Source organism: Lygodium microphyllum, chromosome 4 (assembly GCF_053477565.2).
Source record: "Lygodium microphyllum isolate KBCC chromosome 4, Lygodium_microphyllum_v1.1.10, whole genome shotgun sequence".
In the NCBI taxonomy this organism is placed as follows: Eukaryota; Viridiplantae; Streptophyta; class Polypodiopsida; order Schizaeales; family Lygodiaceae; genus Lygodium; species Lygodium microphyllum.
Genome location: NC_141138.1, coordinates 291,250 through 311,478, shown reverse-complemented (window position 1 = coordinate 311,478; position 20,229 = coordinate 291,250). Strand labels below are relative to the sequence as shown.

The following is a 20,229-nucleotide window of genomic DNA, read 5'->3' as shown; positions in this document are numbered from 1 at the left end:
CATATTTGAATTCTTCAAGTATCTCTGCCACTTCAGTGCTATTGCTTTGGTGTTTGGGCTTTTTGCCATCTTCTTCTTCAATTGGTCGGATCATACATAAGTAGACCATATCTCCTTGTTTGACTGATTTTCTACCTGCTTAGCACTACATGTCATGATGCGTGGCCTGATAACTGTCCCTTGGACCGGTGCTGTCTGGGTTCGGTCTCTTGGTTGGGTTGCATTTGGCTTCACTGTTTGACATGACACTCTTGGCTTATTCTCCTTCATTTGCACTTTGATTGGGATCCTGCCAAGTAACTACATTCTTTCATAGGGTACTCTGGCGCCTTCTCCTTGTCTAGCATCATTTCATTTACACCCTTTTCGAACATTGCAATGGCATATTTGTCATAGAATTCCAAGCCTAGGATCACTTCAAAATCATCCATGGGGATTACTAAGAAGTTGAGTTTTGCTTTCCACTTTCCAGCTTCCACTTGGACTGCAAAGACTTGTTTCACTTCCTTGGCTTCTCCTTGTGCGAATGTTACTGTTAATCCTTCTGGAGCCTTAGATAGTTTCAACCCATGTTTTGCTGCGCACTCTAGGGTAATGAAGTTGTGTGTGGCCCTTGTGTCTACCATGATGGGTTGGTTTCCTTCGCTCACTCTACCTTTGATGTATAGGTGGTGGACTGGTGCTACCCTGCCACCATGCATTGGGGTCGAGCACTGACTGTCCATATCCTTGCTTGGGGGTCTCCACCATGATGTATTTGATCATGCGGGTTCATGTGATGTACTAGGGGTTGGCCTGTAATTGTTGTTTCCCCATCTTTCTACTGCTCCTCTTAGTACCAATGCGGTTTGCGACACGGCAGTTGTGGTGATGGGGGTTTGGCTCCTTGTGTCTGTGAATGGCCCTCTAGGGGCATTGGGCCTTTGGTTTGTTGAGATGGCAAGCTCAACATGTGCAAACATTGATGATGGACCACTTGGCTAGATGAGTCTGTACATCTATACTTAGCACGTTGGCGATCATTATGATACTCACATGGCCACTGACTTATCACTTACCTACCTACAGCTGGCAAAGATATAACACTAGTCGATTAGTGTAGTCGGTTATGCATTGTTTGACTTAGAAGGCCACTTTCCTTTATATTGTATCTTATCTATACTTTGTGTACATTGTATAGTGTATGGAAGAAGAAGAAAAAACCGGCAAGAAAACGTTTTGGCCTCCATCTCTCTTCTTGTGTTCTTGAGTGAGCTTCCTCTTGTGTATACAATGTGTGTTTGGCGCAGCAGCTCAAGCAAAGTCCCCCACCACGCGATTCTTGACATGATATCAGAGCCACGCCACTGAGAGAGGCTAATTTTGAAGGCTGAAGTGAAGGAGAAGAAGCAAGGTTAGAGCAAGCAAGCAACGGGTAATAAGCTCTCCCATTCTTCCACTCTCTCTCTTGGATAGTGCTTGTGGAGGCACCGAAAGCACGGTTGAGCAAAAATCTCAGATTGCTGTGAGATTTGGTGTGCAATCAGATCACTATATTCTACAGATACACCCTTTAGGACTTTACCACAGTTATTTTTGGCGTCTGAGGCCGTTTCAGGCCCCGTTTTAGAGCCGCAAGGTTGCGGACAGTAGTTTCAGGATACACTATGATTTCGGCTGTATTGACCGAAAGTGGGTGCGCAAGTTATAGATTCCAAATCTATAATTTTTGAGGTGTTTGCAGAAAGTAAACATAAGGTTTATCTGCAGATAGGTTGCAGATTACATGTACTATTGAGCAATCAATGAAAAAGGTTTCTTGGTGTATTGTTGTGCATGTATTGTGAAAGATTGCAGGAGACTAGCTTACTGTGTTGTATCCTTGCTTGTGATAATGGCAGAGAATAGTGAAAATCCCATTATTGAGAAGCTCGATAAGAACAACTACCCTTCATGGAAGTTTCGTGTGACGAACTTTCTCATTGGAAAGAGCCTTTATGAGTTTGTATCCTCTGACTGCTGCAAATGAGTTAAAAGCATGGAAAGAGTGGAATGCGAAAGACAAAAAGGTGATAAACTGGCTATCTGCAGTCATTGATAATACTATGCTGGGACATATCAGGAATGCAAAAACTTCACATGCAGCTTGGATAATTTTTGAGAGCATGTTTTTAGTAAATACAAAGGCACGAAAGATTCAACTCAAGCAAGAGTTGAATTCCTTGAAGAAAGGGAAAATGTATGTCAATGAGTATGTGTTGAAGGTGAGGAGCATTGCAGATGCTTTAGCAACGATTGATGCAATGCCAGATGATGATGATTTGGTTTCATCCACTCTGAGTGGCCTTAACAATGAGAAGGCATGGAAATCATTTGTTACTTCAGTATATGTACGGAAGCCATTTCCAGATTTTGATGAGCTGATCTCTCTCATGATTACTGAAGAGATCAATATGCAAGGTGATTCGTCTGAAAAAAATGGTGAACATGTCTAAGCATTTTACTCGAGTTCAAGAAGGGGACGTGGTAGATCCTCTTTGAGAGCCGTGGTATGGAACGTGCTGGCGATAACTAGCAAAACAAGTTCAATCAACAGTTTGGTGAAATGCAGGTTTCTGGAGACACGAAACTTTAGAGGCAGGGGGAGCTCTAGAGGAAGAGGTGGATGGTAGAACAGAGGCTCTGGAAATTATGCTATTGTTTGCCATTATTGTGGCAAAACATGACATATTGCAGCCAATTGTTATGCTAAGAAGGATGATATTCGCAGTGGTAAATTGCAACAAGGAAACTATGCATCATATTCATGACAGAATGAAGACAAAAATGAGCATATATTTGTTATACAACATATGATGAATGCAGTTACAGAAAAGGGAACACATGATGATGTATGATATGTCGATTCAAGTGCATCTAATCATATGACCAGTCATGTTAAATGGTTTGGAGAGATGCAGGACTTACAAAACCCAGGTTATGTGTAGACGGGTGATGATTCATGCCACCCAATTTCACATATTGGAAAGGTTCCCTTGTCCTTGTATGATGGCCAAACAAAGAGTCTGACAGATGTATTACATGTGCCATCAATTACAAAGAATCTAGTGTCTATTGGCCAAATGGTAGAGCAGGGGTTGTAGGTCCAATTCAATGCAAAAGGTTGTTTTGTAGAAGACTTTAATGATAAGTACAAGCTGGTCACAAAAGGAAGTAGAGTTGACCGGATGCTCACTTTAGATGCTGGAATTTTTGCAAGGGATACTGCTATGTATGCTAAAGGAAAAGGAGTAGTTGCAGATATTGAAATATGGCATAAACGTATTGGACATGCAAATGTGCAAAGGCTGAAATTAATGTAGTCCAAAGGATTGGTTACAGGGTTGCCTTCTTTTAGAGTTGCAGAATTGCATAAAGTTTGTGAAGCATGCCAGTTTGGTAAGCAGGCAATAAAACCCTTCTCACATGACAGAGAAGTGAGTAGAAAAATACTTGATGTAGTACATACAGATGTTTGGGGGCCTACACAGAATGTATCTCTTAGTGGTAGCAAATACTTTGTCACATTTATTGATGATTGTTCAAGGAAGTTATGGGTATACTTCATGAGGGAAAAGAGTGATTTGTTTGAGCACTTCAAATCTTTTAAGGTAGCTATTGAAATAGAAACAGGCTTAAAAGTGAAGTGCTTGAGATCAGATGGACGGGGAGAGTACCTCTCTAATGAGTTCACTGGCTTCTTGAGGACTCATGGGATAAAGAGGCAATTTACTTGCAGGTATACCCCACAGCAAAATGGGGTTGCAGAAAGAAAAAATAGGCATATTGCAGAAGTTGCACGGGCATTAATAGCTGAAAAGAATATGCCCAAACATTTTTGGTCTGAGGCTGTCCATACTATTATCTACATTACGAACAAAACTCTCACATCTGTAGTTCATGGGATGACTCCTGAAGAGTGCTTTACTGGCAAGAAGCACGATGTATCACACTTGAAGGTATTTGGATGTATTGCATATGTTCATGTGCCAGATGAGCTATGGAAGAAGCTTGATCCAAAGGCTGAAAAATGTATTTTTATTGGGTACTCTTTAGAGCAGAAAGGGTATCGTTGTTATAACCTTGTCACAAGTGAGTTTAGAGTGAGCAGGGATGTTATCTTTGATGAGATGGGCAACTAGTATGCACCTACTGGTGATGTATTAGATTATGATAATGATCAGGACAGTTATGTGCAGAAAGAAAAACAAAAATCACAGAGTCTTAGTGGACCAGAAACATCATCTAGTACTATATCTACAGTAGTGAGCCCTTGGGAAGAAGAAAGTGCAGGATGGTAATGATGCATCTACCAGTCATTTGGGATTTGACTGAGATTCCAGTGATTCAGAGAGTTTGGATGATGAGCTTGGTATTCCTTTAGTCAGGACACCAGGTGTACAAAGAGCTCATAGTAATGTAAAGGCTCCATTGAGTGATATGGTGGTACGCAGATCTAGTAGGGTCAGATATCCTATTAAAAGATTTGGTTTTGAAGGTTATGCAGCTCACCATTATGCTTATATGGTGAAACTAGTTGAGGATGTTGAGCCCACTTGTTTTGAGGATACTGTTGGTCATGCGCATTGGGATGCAGCAATGGATGAGGATATGGCTACATTAGAAGCCAATAAGACTTGGGATTTGGTACCCTTACCTAAGGATAAGAAAGCTATTGGTTGTAAGTGGGTTTACAAAGTCAAGTAGAATGCAGATGGTTCAGTTAGCAAGTATAAGTCTAGGCTAGTTGCAAAAGGCTATACTCAAACATATGGCATTGATTATGAAAAGACATTCAGTCCAGTTGCTAGGATGGAAACTGTGTTAGGTGTGTGATTGCCTTGGCAACAACCAAAGGTTGGAGTTTGCAGCAAATGGATGTTAAGAATGCCTTCTTGCATGGTGAATCACAAGAAAAAGTGTATATGGAGCAGCCAGCAGGTTATGAGAATTTAGAGCATTTCACATATGTGTGCAGGTTAAAGAAGGTGCTTTATGGGCTAAAGCAAGCACCTAGAGGATGGTCTGACAAGATTGGAGAGTATCTTGTCAATATTGGATTTTGTATTTCTGATGCTGATCACTCACTTTATGTGAGAAAGGGAGATGCAGGTTTGGTCATCATAGTCATCTATGTGGATGACTTGATTATTACATGTGACAGTGACAATGGGATTGCTGAAGTTAAGGACTTCTTGAAGAAAAAGTTTGAGATGAAAGATTTGGGTGAGCTAAGATACTTTCTTGGTATTGAGGTGATCAAATGTGATGATGATATATGGCTATCCCAAAGGCAGTATGGCTTGGATATGTTATCCAAGTATGGTATGACGGCATGTAAGTCTCTTTCAGTACCATTGGAGCAAAATTTAAAGTTAAATGCTGACGTTGGGAATGAGATAGAAGACCCTACTATGTTCAGGAGGATAGTAGGGAGTTTGATTTACATGACTATCACAAGGCCAGACTTGAGCTATGTTGTTGGCCTTGTCAGTCAGTTTATGCATATGCCTCGAAAGCCTCATTTGGATGCAGTTAGACGTATATTGAGGTATGTGAAGTCCACTTTACATTATGGAATTTTTTATGAGGCAAGTAAGGACATACAGGTATTTGGATACACAGATGCAGATTGGACTGGCAGCATGTCAGACAGAAGATATACAAGTGGATTCATGTTTTCCCTTGGTAGTGCAGCAGTTACATGGAGCAGCAAAAAGCAACCTACAGTTGCTTTATCAAGTACAAAGGCTGAGTATAGAGGTGTTGCTATGGCAGCTTGTGAGGTGGTATGGTTGCAAAAGTTATTAGGTGATTTGGACGTGCATGGAGATGGTCCAGTTGTCATTCATTGTAACAACATGAGCAACATACAGCTAGCTAGGGATCCAGTGTTCCATGCTAGGACAAAACACATTGAGGTGCACTACCACTTTGTGAGAGAGAAGGTACTTGCAGGAGAGATTGACTTGGTATATGTCAGCACACATGATCAAATAGCTAACATTTTCACAAAGGCATTGGGTGCAGAGAAGCTTCGAAAGTTCCGAAGCTTACTTGGAGTTGCAGAGATAGATTTGAGCTTGAGGGGGAGTGTTGAGATGGCAAGCTCAACACTTGCAGACATTGATGATGGACCGCCTAGCTAGATGAGTCCGCACATCTACACTTAGCACATTGGTGGTCATTATGATACTCACATGGCCATTGACTTATCACTTACTATATTTAGTTTGTTACACCTACCTACAGCTGGCAAAGATATAACGTCAGTCAATTAGTGTAGTCGATTATGTATTGTTTGACTTAGAAGGCCACTTTCCTTTATGTTGTATCTTATATATACTTTGTGTACATTGTATAGTGTGTGGAAAAATAAGAGAAAACCAGCAAGAAAACATTTTGGCCTCCATCTCTCTTCTTGTGTTCTTGAGTGAGCTTCCTCTTGTGTATACAGTGTGTGTTTGGCACAGTAGCTCAAGCAAAGTCCCCCACCATGCGATTCTTGACATGGTTCCATGAGTTGTTGTTGTTGTTGAAGTTGGCATTGAACCTGCTTTGGTTCCCCTAGGCCGTTCTTCTGCCTTCTAGGTCCACTAATCTTTCGGCCATTCTCATGGCTTCTACTAAGCTTATTGGCTCCTGCCTCTCCACATCTCTTCTAGCCCATTCTTGTATCCCAAACAAAAATCCATGTAGTTTGGTGTCTGTATCCATGTTTGGTAGTTGCAGCATAATCTGCCTATATTTGCCGATGTATTCTTTCATCTTCCCTTGTGTTTGTTTGAGGTTCCTCCATTCGTCTCTCACTTTGAATTTCTCCATCTTTGAAATGAAGTACTCTTTCAGTTCTTCCTGGAGTTCTTTCCATGAAAAGATGGTGTGGCCCTGCTCTTGCTCCAGCATGTACCAATTGGCAGCGTCTTTTCCAAGTAAATGGCTACCACTTCTGCCTTCCTGTCTTTGGTTATTCGGGAGTACTTCAAGTACATGTCCACCTCTACGATCCATTTCTTCAAGTCCAGCCCGTCTCTCTCTCCTTTGTACTTGGCTAGTTGGGGCATCTTGAATTTTCCATAGTCATCTTTTGAACTGTCACTATCTTTCTCTTCTCTTCGATTGTGCTTCTTCTCCTTCTTCTTGTCTTTCTTCTTGCTTCCTGTTTCTACTACCTTCTCCTTCTCTTGCCTTGTATCTTGCGCCCTCCTAGACGTCTCCTCTCTACCCATCCTATCCATCTCCTCTATTTTTTTTGTCTTTTCTCCTCTTCTTCTTGTTGTAACATCCATTCTCTATAGCACTGCTCCACTTCTAGTTTTCTCTTCCTTTCCTCTACCTCTTCCTTCATCTGCATGTTCCTCCATATTGACTCCAGCATGCCTGACATGCCCTCCAACTGCCTTTCCAGTCTGGCTACCTTCTCCTCTTGGGCCACTCTCCATTCTTGCCCTCTACTCTTCTTCCTCTCCTCCATTGTTGGGAGGTTGACATTCTCCCTTTCGTCCTCCATGTGGTTGGTAGTGTTGTCGGCGCGGGGAATTTGCGATGTGGTCGATGGTGTGGTCCGCGCAAAGAAGCCACATCTCACTTGTGGTAGAAGTGGTTGTGCCGTGGGGGAGCCGCGTCACGTCTTCAGACAATGGGTGGTATCGGGGTCGGGACATCATGCCAAGGGCCGACGCGACGGCGGTGTTGCGACGAGGGTCGATGCGACGGGGGTCGAAGCGACGTGGGGCATCATGACGCGGGATATCACGATATGAGTCGTTACAACTTCGTTCTCTTTGGGGCAATGGATCTTCTCTTCTACTTCCGTGAGCACTCCTTCACTTCGAGCAAAAGTTACTCTGATACCAAGTGTGATGCACCTACACTCGTTACGTACTCAACACGGCACAGAAAGGTAACACGATATGTGAGCTCAAGGTAACTCTTGTATTATTCAATCCAAAAAGCGGGACAACATAGACACATCCCAGGACTACACCCTCGTGACGCCGCACATAAAAGGGTTCACCACTGGGTATAGGGAGTCACACGTAGTGTGGAAACAAGGCAGGGCCTTGAGTCACTACTACTCCCTATATAGTGCTTCCAGTGATAACGGCATGGTATAGCTACAAACTACAAAGCCCTTACAGGGGGGGGCGCCAATCTTGCAACCCCCCTCCCTCGCATTGTGTAGTTCTCCCCCACCCCATTGAGAGCCGCACGATGTGGTCCCCCCCTTTGCATTCTACGGTCCCCGAGACCACACAATGTGAGGAGAGGCTCCTAATTTTGGGATACCTCCCCCCCTCACCTTTTGTGATTTCCCCCACCTTGCACAACACAGGGAAGGGGGGGCTCCTAATTTTGGATCCCCCCTCCCTCACGTTATGTGGGTTCAATCCCCTTTGTTCCATTTCTCTAGTTTTTTGCATTTTCCTCATTGGGAGTTCCAATACTATATTTGTACTCTTTTGTAGACATGGCTAGAGCAAAGCAGACCACGAGGATAGTATCATCCAGAGACCCACACATTGCACAACATGGAGTATCCTCTGGATAGAATGTGCAGGATAATGCATTAGCCCATGTCCCAAGCTCACACAGCAAGGATCCATTTCTAGGAAGAGGATGACCCCTTATAAACCAGAGCTTGTCATAAGCAGTACCAACAGCATGTGTCTCAGTCCTTAAAGAGCCAAGGAGAATCATGAACCACCATGAGCCTACAATTGTGAAGATGCCATTTACCAGGATTGTCAAAAATATATGCTAAACAAACAACCTAAACTTCTATGGCATGCCTCAACACTGGATTGCCTACATGAAGCTGTCAAGGACTTTATGGTAGAATTTTTTTAGGACTCCCACGTTTTGGCAGCTCATGCCCATAGGTTGATAGTGATGCCTAGGGACTTCACATCCCTCAAGTTACTCAGGTTTCGATGCAACAAGTTGCTAGTCCCACAAGGCATTATGGACAGGAAGATGAAGGGAATTTTAGAGATCAAAAAGAGCAATGAGGTGAAGGTGGCTAATGTCACACCCTTGCATTCCCACAACATGAGGCTAAATGCCTAGAAGATTGCCCAGGAAGAAATGGAGGCTCGTGAGATGGAGGCCAAGGAGACAGAGGCTACACAAACACAGGCTGAGAGAGAGACCATGCAGAAAAGAGAGGGGCATGTTAGCATGCATGAGGACAATCATGAGGCACTTGAGATGTTGTGTCTATTTTTTGATATTGTATTGCCTCTCAGAAGACCACACCAGTAGCAACTCAGTGCCATCCACTTTAGCGAGGATGATATTCGTAGACCTTCGAAAGGAGGTCGATGATCATGTAATGACCATAGTCTTAAGGTATTATAAAACTTTGAAAATTTTGTATGTTTTTCTCGTATGCATGTGTCCTAAATCTTACTATTTGTTTACTTTTGTAGCTTAATTCTTGTAAACCTTCCCTCTGATGTTCAAGAGAAGGTTTTTTAATAGATTCTCTCCTATCGACAGTTTTGACCCAGGAGAGAACATCATATCTGGATGTGTGCATGTGGTACCAAGATTGCAATTTGGATCTTGTACAACATTTGGTTATGGCATACAATGAAAAATAAGGCCTTTTTGGTATATTTCTTTTAAGTATCTCAAATCTTTTTTTAATTGCCAAACTTTATTATCCTCCTTGCCTTGTAGATCTCATTGGAGCCCGATTGTTTATTATTTTCCCACACAGAGATGCTTTCTAGCCAACTCAAGTGAAGAATACCATGGCAATGTAAAGCAGTAAGCTCCATGAGAGAGAGGGAGAGGGACAGGGGGAGGGGGAGAAAGAAAAGCACTAACTTTGTTTTCCTTTACCAAAATAGTTCTTTGGAAAAGCTAGTAAAGGGCTTCAAGGCAATGGTTTAAGACCACGAAATGTTGGACAATACAACAATTATTCTTTACAGAGTGCTAGAGCAAGGTGACGACCATAGCTGCAAATAGAGAGTTTGCTACTACAATGCAAAATTGCTCTGGCAAAAGCACTATCTATGTTTTCCTTTACCAAAACAATTCTTTGGAAAAGCTAGTAAAGGGCTTCAAAGCAATGGTTTAAGACCACAAAATGTTGGACAATACAAGAATTATTCTTTACAGAGTGCCGAAGCAAGGTGACGGCCATAGCTGCAAATAGACAATTTGCTACAATGCAAAACAGCACTTGGAACATCTACTTCGGCAACAAATGGGTGATGTAAGTTTACTTTTTATTAATTCAACCTCACATAGCCTTAACAATTTTATACTTGGTCTCATTTTTTCAATTTTATGCAAGATGAGCACTTAGCAACTTATACAAATAATGACATTTTTCTATTTAGAGCAAAGATTGTTGAAAATCTAATAAAGGACACTTCTCATCAAAATCTCTCAATACCACTTGCGTATGACCCTCCAGCTCCACGCTAGAACCCCAAGTTGGAATGCCATATCCCCATCCCAATGCCATTAACTTTGATGATCTGTACACAACTGATGACACTGACTATTTAGACATCTCAGATATAGAGAGGATGCAAAGACTGTAAATGTGTCAAAATTATAGTATTCAAATCAAAAATTGTCCTCTTGTACATAATCCAGAGCTTCTATAATCAAATTGCCATCATTAGAAATGGAATTCAAATAGTTTTTGTATCACTTTTTGTCCTTCTTACAATTTTGCATCTATATTTCCATTTGTACTATTGGATAGGTTGAGGCAAGAGGAAAACTTGTATAGTGTGAATGTCCTTACATAAAATATTTCTCTCTTTTCTTTGAGGCACCTGCACATAAGGCTCACTATGATTCACATTATTTACAAACAAAAAAACTGTAACTTAGACAATGTACCACACTTTTGGATTACATATTCTATTTACCTTATAACCATTGCACTTGAACAAATAAGCAACATGGATATTTAGGTCCTTATTCGTTAGGTCCATTCACACTTGACAAAAAGAGACGTTTTCCCTTACGTTGAGCATCGTTAAGAGCTCATCCTCCAACCAAACCTCTAACATCATAAAAGGATTATCAGCATCATCTTGTAAGTCTTGATCAATTGCCATGATCTTTCCATTCACATAATGCCATCTCATGTAATATAAAGTCAGAATAAAATTTTGTGATGTCATTATATATTTGCAAACAATAGATTTACATTCCACTTTGAACATAATCCCACAAATTTCTTTTATATCCCAGCTTTATAGATTGTGATTGCTCTGATAAAAGAGGAGGGATGCCGAGGATGTGAGGCTTCCATTGACATCAAAGATAAAGCAAAAGAAAACATTGAGTAAAAAGAAAGAATAGAATAGAAAATCTTGTGCAAAAATGAAGGGATGACACGCACTTTGCTGAATTGTTTGAGTTTTTTTGAAAAAAAAGAGAGGGATACTACATTGGAGGAAAAACGTTTGTATGTATTATTCAAGAATTTCAAGAAAATGGCCAACATACTACAAGGTTACGCAAGATTGATAAGAAATATCTCCATTTGATGTCTTTAATTATGCCAATATCTCTTGTTTCTTGTGCCTCCATGAATTTATGCTCCAAAAATACCTAAAAATGCTTCTTTTTTAAAAATCTATAAAAACGAGATAAAATAGTTTAAAATTGAAAAAACTTTATTTTACCATTACACTAGCTCTCCTCATATTGGTTGAGATGCTTTCTCTCTCTAAAACTAAAAGGCCCAAACTTGAGTCCAAAATCTCCCCTAATGATATTGCACCATCAGTGGAGGACCCTACCTCGCCCCTTCAACCTCTATGCTAGACAGACCCATGAAAGGCATCCTAGGATGAGTGCCTCCTAAGCAATTCCACATTATATTTGGCTTAGGCATCATTTTTGTACTCATCAAATGTTCATTGTTTGTTTTCTATTTAGTTAGTCATAACATTAGATGACACCTATTTTGGGACATGGAAAATTCCCTAACTTTTCGAATGTAACATTATTGGCCTTTTGTAGATGTTAGTATAGCTCTCTCTCTCTCTCTCTCTCTCTCTCTCTCTCTCTCTCTCTCTGTGAAAAGGTTAGGTAAAATAATTTTCCAAACTCCCATGACCACAAGAAAGCATCTCCTCCCTCATCCTCTAAGAACTACCTTGCAACCTCTCCATCTCCCATGAAGTGCATAAATGATCTCTATCCAAATCCAAGAAAGTATTTGAGGCATCCTCTTAGAACCACCTTATAGCCTCTCCCATCTCTCATAAAGAGCATGAATGATCTCTATCCAAATCCAAGAAAGAGTCTATCAATACACTATGCATGCAAGTAATTTGCAGTGGGGATCCTACTCAAATGTTGGCATATGATAAGAAAAGAGTGGCTCTAAAGATCCTCATATCCGCATGCTAGGCCTCTATTTGGGACCCAAGCTACTTTGTGAAAAGTTGCAACCATAGTCTTTTATGTGGCATGACAAATTGTCCTCAAGGCTCTCCTCCACATCTGAGCTTTGGGACAATCCCATACACAATGCCTCTAAGGCTCCTCTAGCTCACCACATCTCACACATGCCATTGGGTCCTTGCTATAACCAATCCATATATGAATTATCAAAGTCTTGTGAGCTTCTAACCACATGAAAGAAATCTTCCTAGGCCTAAAGCTATCATCCAATATGCTCCAAAAATCTATCAAGAAGAGATCTACGATACCTTATCTATACTAATGAGTGGTTGCTTGCATTATTCCAATCCTGCTCATTTAAGTCTAAGATAGCTCCATCTTTGGACATTTTTCCATGATTCACCATTCAATAAAGTGCATGTTATCTACATTTGAAATTGCACACCCACCCACTTCACATCCCAAGTTCTCAAGGTCAACCACAATAATCACTTCTTCTAAATGCTTGTGTTTGAACATAATTAAACAAGTATAGTTTAAACCTTTACAAACACTTCGCAATGTCTGTGTGTGAGAGAAACATTAAAGTTCTTCAAAGAAACAAACATTTGCATGAACAAGTTGATACATCTAAGTGAAGAGAAAGCGCACATTACAAGACCAGCTCATGAATCAACTACAATGAAGCACATCTTCACATACCTTAATTTACCATTTGTAAATTTAAAGGATTTGTATATTTTGCATATTCAAGTAAATCTCAAAAATGAGACCAACTAAGAAAGAAGGCAAGGTGATATTGTTTTGAGAGACATGGTAAAATTTCACAAGCATAAACAAGTAACCATCTTAAGACTAGGTTGTTGTAACACTTTTTTCAACTTCTCATTGGGCACACCTCCAAAGTGGATCACGACGAGCTTGATGTATCGTGGGAATCTTTTGAGAAAGCCCTAAAGAATAAGCTAGTCTAGCATCTTTTCTTAGATTGTCTCATTGCACACACCTAAGGTTGATTATGATAAAGATTTGTGTATGATACCATCTCTCTCTCTCTCTCTCTCTCTCTCTCTCTCTCTCTCATATAGAGCTTAGGTTTGAGGGTTGCAACCTATTACCGCAAACATTTGGGCCTACTCACTAAACAACTTGGCTTGGAGAGAGGCCATTATTATGGCTAGGATTATATAGAGAGGCCATTAATAATGATGATATCCTACATGATCAAGAGTAAGTTCCCCACCTCACCCCCTATCATGAGAGCAAAGGTGGGGACGACGCCTTGTTGAGATTCAGCAATCACACTCACTAAACAGCCTCTTTGTATGGAGCTTCAGGGCCAAGGACATACATGCTTACCTATCCCATATGCACAATGGTGCCTATTCCAGTTTCCTACTTTCCTATAAAGCGTTGTACTTGCTTCCTTTTCTTAATGCAATGATAGTACTCTTGTCTTTTCAGTAAAGTGTCAGTGTCATTGTCCACATACACAAGATTGTGTTTATGAGTCCAAGTCTCAATCTTGGAGCCTAATTCACTTGTGTAACAGTTGTCTTCTTTGTCAATGTCAACATGAGTAATATCTTCATCTTCCATCCTCCATAGCTTCCGCCTCTGCCATGCTCTAGATCCCGCATCTTTCACATGGTATCAGAGCCCAGACGGGCATGGCACTACTCCTTCAGCTCCATTTCACTTTCATCTAGCTCAGCTTGAGCTCAGTCCAGCTCAAGACCTCATCTTCTACTCTTTTTTCTCACTGTCCTGTTTCACAACCATAGCCAAACCTGCACCTACCTACCTTTGAGCTCTTAGATCTCTTGAACCAAGCAATATCTCCCCAAGCTCTCTTCTGGAGAATCATTCCTTGACTCCCTACGCTCCTTCCTGGTACATCACAGAGGCACATTGGCAACTGACAGCCCTGGCATTGCAAAAATTCGTCGTCGTTGTCCAAAACTACGTCGTTGCTGATCGTACTGTCTGCGCCACTAGCACGCGACGAATTCTAGGCTGCAACCATGGGGTTTTGAAAGGCCATGACATAAGCTTCCTATACATGTAAAAAGTTTTGAAAATGATCAAGCATTGAGGTCACAACAGCCGAAAAACCAGGCCCCTGTCTCAAAAACCCTAATTCCACCATAGCCAAAATCTTCCAAGCTCATTTTTTCTCATTTTCTCACTCCTATCACTAAACCAAGCTAAAGCCCACTCTAACCCACTATCCCAGCACCAAATCAAGAAGGGGAAGGACCTAAGAAGATTGAAGAAGGACCGAACGACCCAGAACAAGAATATTCAAGCTCAACATCAACACAGACATAGTGTGTTTTCACACTGTCATTACCTGTGTCTCTTGACACATTGTAATCTGCTCTTCCACTGATAAAATCTCAAAATTTTGGAGTTGATTTGCTGCTTCAGCCATCCAACATGGGAAAAGACTCCAAATGCTCGGTTCAAGGGAGTCGGGTTTCACACTTGGCAAACCCGCATCAAGCTCATCCTGATGAAGAAGGGTCTCTACTAGTTCAATAGCCACATAGGCATCCTACCAAACGACACCTACCCCATGCTATAAAGTCACAACAGACAGGGTGATTGCACGTCAAAGCAAGACAACCTCACCTACCTCATCAACAATTTAGGAGCCCATTCTATAGTGAAATCACAGCCATCATTGCAACACATCAAGAAAGCAGCCCTAGCACACATCATAGCTAAGATCATGTGTTGACCTTGAGATTTAGAGAGTAGCTACTGTAGCTAGATGTCTAATCTTGCACATACAATTTCTAAACTTAGATATCTTTAAATGTTAGCCTTATACTAGGATGCATTTTACTTTCACTTCCATGATGAGACTTAAACATTAGATACAAATGTACTTTGGTTGTCTTATAGGCCACATTGGCCTTTTGTAGCTCTCTCTCTCTCTCTCTCTCTCTCTCTCTCTCTCTCTCTCTCTCTCTGTGTGTGTGTGTGTGTGTGTGTGTGTGTGTGTGTGTGTGTGTGTGTATATATATCAAACTATAATCAAAAAATACAATTTAAAACATAGGCATGGGTTAAATCACTTCAGTAGGAACTAGTGTAGTTGTTCCATCAAAGGAGTCTCCCTTTATCCCTTAATCACACCAAACTCTAATAACACTTGGACAATGATCCAGCCAATGTTTCCAAAATAAGCTTCATTTCAAGAAATACAAGGCATTTTCATTGCCCTTCATCAAGGTCAACTCAAATATATAGACATTAATATAGAGCATGGACATCGGAAAAAACACCTGTGCTGATGTTTCAAAGATGTAGACTGATCAAAACACATCACAGCAGGGATTTATAATTGCAGGCCTCATCTCACCCGAGCAAAGACATTCACATCAGGATTGAGTACAAAAACCATATGCATGTCCAAAGACTTCAACATGAAAAAGTTGGTGGACTAAAAGATGACACAGAAACGTCTTCCATTAGAAGGAAAACGCTGAGCAGCTGAAAAGAATGAAAACTGGCATATGCAACTTATGGACAGACTCATGAGAAAGATTCTTCAAAAATCAACACGTATGTGCCACCTCAGATCAGGTGACTCATATGGACTTTATACAATAATTCACTTTAGACAGCAGTACAGATAACCTCAACGAGCTCCTTGAGGATCTTAAATTGCAGATCCGCCGGTAACAGAGCACTCTTACCATAAGGAGAGCTCAAGGCAGATCATTATTATCAAGTAAAGTTGAATCCTCCAGTTGGAACAGACTGCTGATAACCCCCAAAGTTGAAGGCTTGTTGATCAGTGACACAAGAGGCTGCACTTTCATCCTCTTCCTCCTCCAGCCAGTATGTTTCTAAAAGCTTTACTGCCTTCTCATAGATATCTGAGTTATCATGCGTCTGCAAATTCTCGATTTTTGAGAGGCCATCTGCCTCCTCAACATACTGAGAATACAGATTTACACCACCACTGTTGCCAAGATCTTTCTCTGCTTCTCCAACTCTTAAAATGTTTTCAAGACCCTCCAGACAAACAGTGATCAAACGAGCATCAGGGCATGTCAACATGTCACAGAGTGGCTTGATACAACCTTGGCTAACTAAATATCTGCAGTAAGAGCCAAATACTTAGAAAATATCCAAGTCAGAGTAAAAGTATTTGAAAAATGCCTTTAACACTCCAAAAGCAAAAGGTTTTATAAGAGGTACTTTATCTGCTCATGAGAACCTCCAGAAGTTGCATTTGAAATTGCCCAAGCTGCCTCTTTCTTGATTTCAAACTCTGCCTCAGCCAGTAATGAAACCAGTGGAGGGATGATATTTGCATCAATTACAGCCTGCAATCAATTAAGTAGAGAGGCTCCTTAAAAAAGTTTCTTGATACAAAAGTTGACAGAATCACTAGCTTAGATAAGGACTACTGATCTACCTGAATTTGATCCTTGTTGCCTGCAGTGATATTTGATACAGTCCAGCAAGCTTCTTTCCTAATGCTTTTCTTGTGGTTATGTGTAAGCAGACTTAAAAGGCAAGGAAGCACTTGGTTGTCAATAATGAACTGGCAAAAAATGTAACATCAGCCCATTAGCATATTTCAACTTTAACCTCAGAAAGAAAGCTTTATAAGAAAATATCCTGATGCAAGAGTTGGACATAAAATCACCTGTGTCTGTACATCATCACCAGTAACTATGTTGCCAACAGTCCTTAAAGCAGGTATTAGTACGGAAGGGGAAGAATGACTTATAAAACAGAAAACAAACAATAAGTGATTCATCAGTCCACTGGGAAAACACTGAGCCTGAGTCAAACATAACAAATCAATGTTAACATATGACTCACAGAAGCAGCTCCACGAGCCTGCGGCAAACCCCAGCTTCTATAACAGCCTGGATCTTCTCATTCACACCATCTGAGAGGTATGAGAGAGCCCAACATGCATCAATCAAGACATCTTCATCAGCAGCATGAATCAGCCGTTCCAGGACAGGCAGTGCAACCTTAACCTACACAAGCAATGACTTTGTCAGGGCCATTAGGGCTGGAAACTGGTCCAACAAGGTGCTAGGAATCTGTAGAAGATAAGGCAATTATTATCTACCAGCTCAAAAGGAGGTGGAGGCTTCCCTCTGCAGAAATTTGATAGCGTCCATGTTGCATTTCTGATCATTGATAGCTTCGAATGCTCATTCAGCTGAGCAAGAAGAGGTGTCATGGCACCATGGCTAAGAACCAAATCTCTACATGTTGGAGAGTCACCAGCCACATTGCCCAGTGCCCAGACAGCCTGTAAGCGACATCTATCTTGAATACTTTCAACTTTTGAAGGCTATTACCTCATCATATCTAGTGGCTCTTTCAGGGTTTTTATACACATCAATTAACACCCCACAAAGGTACGTGCATGTGAATTCTGAAGACATATACATCCAAAAGGCTTCACAAAGCTCCTCGCTTCAAACTCAGCAAACACATCAAACTCTTCAGCAAATGAATAAGTTCATAACGTATGGGGATACCTGTTCACGGACATCACCCCCGGGAGAGCTGAGAAGCTGCACAAAGATAGGAACTGCACCATGGTCTATAACCACTTTAGTGTGCTCCGAAGTCCCAGATGCAATATTGGTGAGTGCCCACGCAGCCTCAAACTGAACACCAAATAAGAAGCCAAAAACATTCAAAATTACCGCCAGAGAATTACTATTATTTGCCAAACAAGTAAAGTCAGAAGTAAACTTAAAACAAGTATAGTCTAGCAACACTGTCATGTAGTATTGCTGAAAGTAACATGAACTGTGGTACAGTGAAACACCTGCAGCTGAGGATGGTCAGCCCGAAGCAGAAACTCCACAAACCGTGGAACTACCCCAGCCGCAATGACCTCCTGGATTGGGGGACTTCTTTCTGTTGAAAAAAGGTAGCCCTAGTTTAAAATTCTGGTGTAGTAGAACCCTAGGGCCTAGCATAATCAAGCACAGATCAAGGCATACAATGCAAGTGAGTACCCTACCAATAGAGAGAAGCTTTCGAAACATATTGGTTGCTTCTAGCTGCATGGCTGGATCTTCAGACCAGACTCCGCTGATCATCATAGGCAACCTTTCCAACTGCGGTAGATTAACAGTGAAAAGCATGTTTCAGACATGATGAAAAGTTCCCCAGCCTTTAATAATGCATTCTCCAAAAATAATGCTTATAAGAAATAGAAAATATGAACAATTAGCCAGAAAATCCAATACAGTTCCCCAAAAAAGGTGACCTCATTTGAGATAGAGTGAATTAGCATATGTACAAGGTTTACAGCTTACACACAGAGTTATTTGTCACCAGACCAAGATCAAGTCTGGAAACACATAAAACAGTACTGATTAATACAATGATTGGATACAGTCTGCGAATGGAAGCTTCAATGGGCCAGATTCTTGATTCTATACATGTGCAAGCCTAGGAATCTAAGTCTACTTGCTCCGAACCAGGGCTCTACTCTTCAACCATATACCTGTTGAAAACAGGATTGAGAAAATAAGACCTCTCTGATCTGACACCCTAGAACTCAAAGTGCTTTTCGGTCATGCCAGCTTCTATCATCCACTGCAGGATAAGTAGGACTACAATGATTGCATAGAATAAGTATTTACATGTGTGGCCTGAAATCCAAAAGCTTCAGCCATAGACTGTACTCCTCCTCAATAAACAAGCACACCAACACTTCTGTAATTTGGATACCAGAGAGATTCCATCACATTAGAGTACTGACTTAATTTGGGCCACCAAAACTAGATCCTGATGCATGCAACTACCATCATTTGTAAAAGCTCTGCCCAACTTGTAAGCCAACCTACGGTTTTGCAAGAAATGAAAGCAAGCCATTCCCAAAATATCAGTTTCCTGATTGCGAAAGACTGAACATACGGGCAAAAGCCTAACATTCCCAATAGAAAAATAGGCAAAATGGTAGGAACTAGGCCGCAGACAGGAAAACCCGGCTTAAATGACATTGCAAAAAGCAGAAATCCATCCGCAGTGGCAATAAACAAGCCTTCGTGCGGATTCGGCAATCACAATGGGCCATCAGGGACCTAGCCTTTCATGGAGATACAATGACGTCTCTGCTTCCTGAGCATTGCATAGTTTAAGATGCGTACCTTTTTATCGACCGAGACAGGCAGAGAGGCGCCATTGCTAAGCTGCAGCTGCCCGGGCATCCCCTCTTTGCGCTTCTTGAGCAGGCTCTCTTCGCGCTTGCTTTTCCGGATCTCGACGAGATTGTCTTCTCGCTTCCTTCGAGCCTCGTCGGCGTCGACGGCCACCTTGTACGTTTTCCTGCGGACCTCCGCGCGGGCATTGGGACGGAGAGACATGGCAGCTGCTCCCCTTTCTCTCTGTCACACCAGAGACCTGTACAGACGCTGTGAGAGAGAGAGAGGGCGGAGAAAGGCCAGGGAAAAAGGCGGGGACTCGGAAGCAAGCGGCAAACTTTACACCGAGCTGGCTTCTCGCAGGCCCAAATTATGGGCCCTCTTTCCCTTCTCCATGGTATTTGGTTTTCATCATGTACTTACTATGCGGTATCTGCAGCCCTTCTTTGAATCATGCTTACAAGTTACTCTCGAGTAGCTGCAGCAGCCCTTCTTTAAACCATGCTGGGTTAGTTGCTCCCATGAAATTGGTAAGGCCGGCCAACCAAGGAATGACACCAATGGAGAGTCTTTGTAATGATGAACCCAAAGTCACAAGTTTTAATCCCTCAAGACAAGCTTATGTTATAGTTCACCCTATTGTCTCTTACCTTCATGGTAGACTTTTGACCCC

The 20,229-nt window shown here is 41.5% G+C and overlaps 1 protein-coding gene across 1 annotated transcript; it reads right to left on the bottom strand.

Annotated features, from left to right (window-relative positions):
- Window positions 1-15,966: 15,966 nt before the first annotated feature.
- On the bottom strand, window positions 15,967-19,967 carry LOC148036717 (importin subunit alpha-1-like). The gene is made up of 10 exons (XM_087675592.1): window positions 19,563-19,967; window positions 18,428-18,524; window positions 18,230-18,321; window positions 17,934-18,065; window positions 17,516-17,701; window positions 17,257-17,420; window positions 17,078-17,156; window positions 16,844-16,972; window positions 16,624-16,751; window positions 15,967-16,522 (listed from the first exon to the last, which is right to left on the bottom strand). Exons 1-10 carry the CDS (start codon window positions 19,776-19,778, stop codon window positions 16,147-16,149), a joined length of 1,599 nt encoding a protein of 532 aa, XP_087531718.1. The 5' UTR covers window positions 19,779-19,967; the 3' UTR covers window positions 15,967-16,146.
- Between the last annotated feature and the right edge of the window lie 262 nt (window positions 19,968-20,229).

Bases quoted from the DNA above. Each gene is read 5' to 3' on its own strand.
- LOC148036717 (XM_087675592.1), bottom strand. From the start codon at position 19,778: ATGTCTCTCCGTCCCAATGCCCGCGCGGAGGTCCGCAGGAAAACGTAC. The intron at 17,421-17,515 runs GTAGATAATAAT...TTGCTTGTGTAG, and splicing joins CTCCACCTCCTTTTGAGCTG to GTTAAGGTTGCACTGCCTGT. The intron at 16,752-16,843 runs GTAGATCAGTAG...AATTGATTGCAG, and splicing joins GCAACAAGGATCAAATTCAG to GCTGTAATTGATGCAAATAT.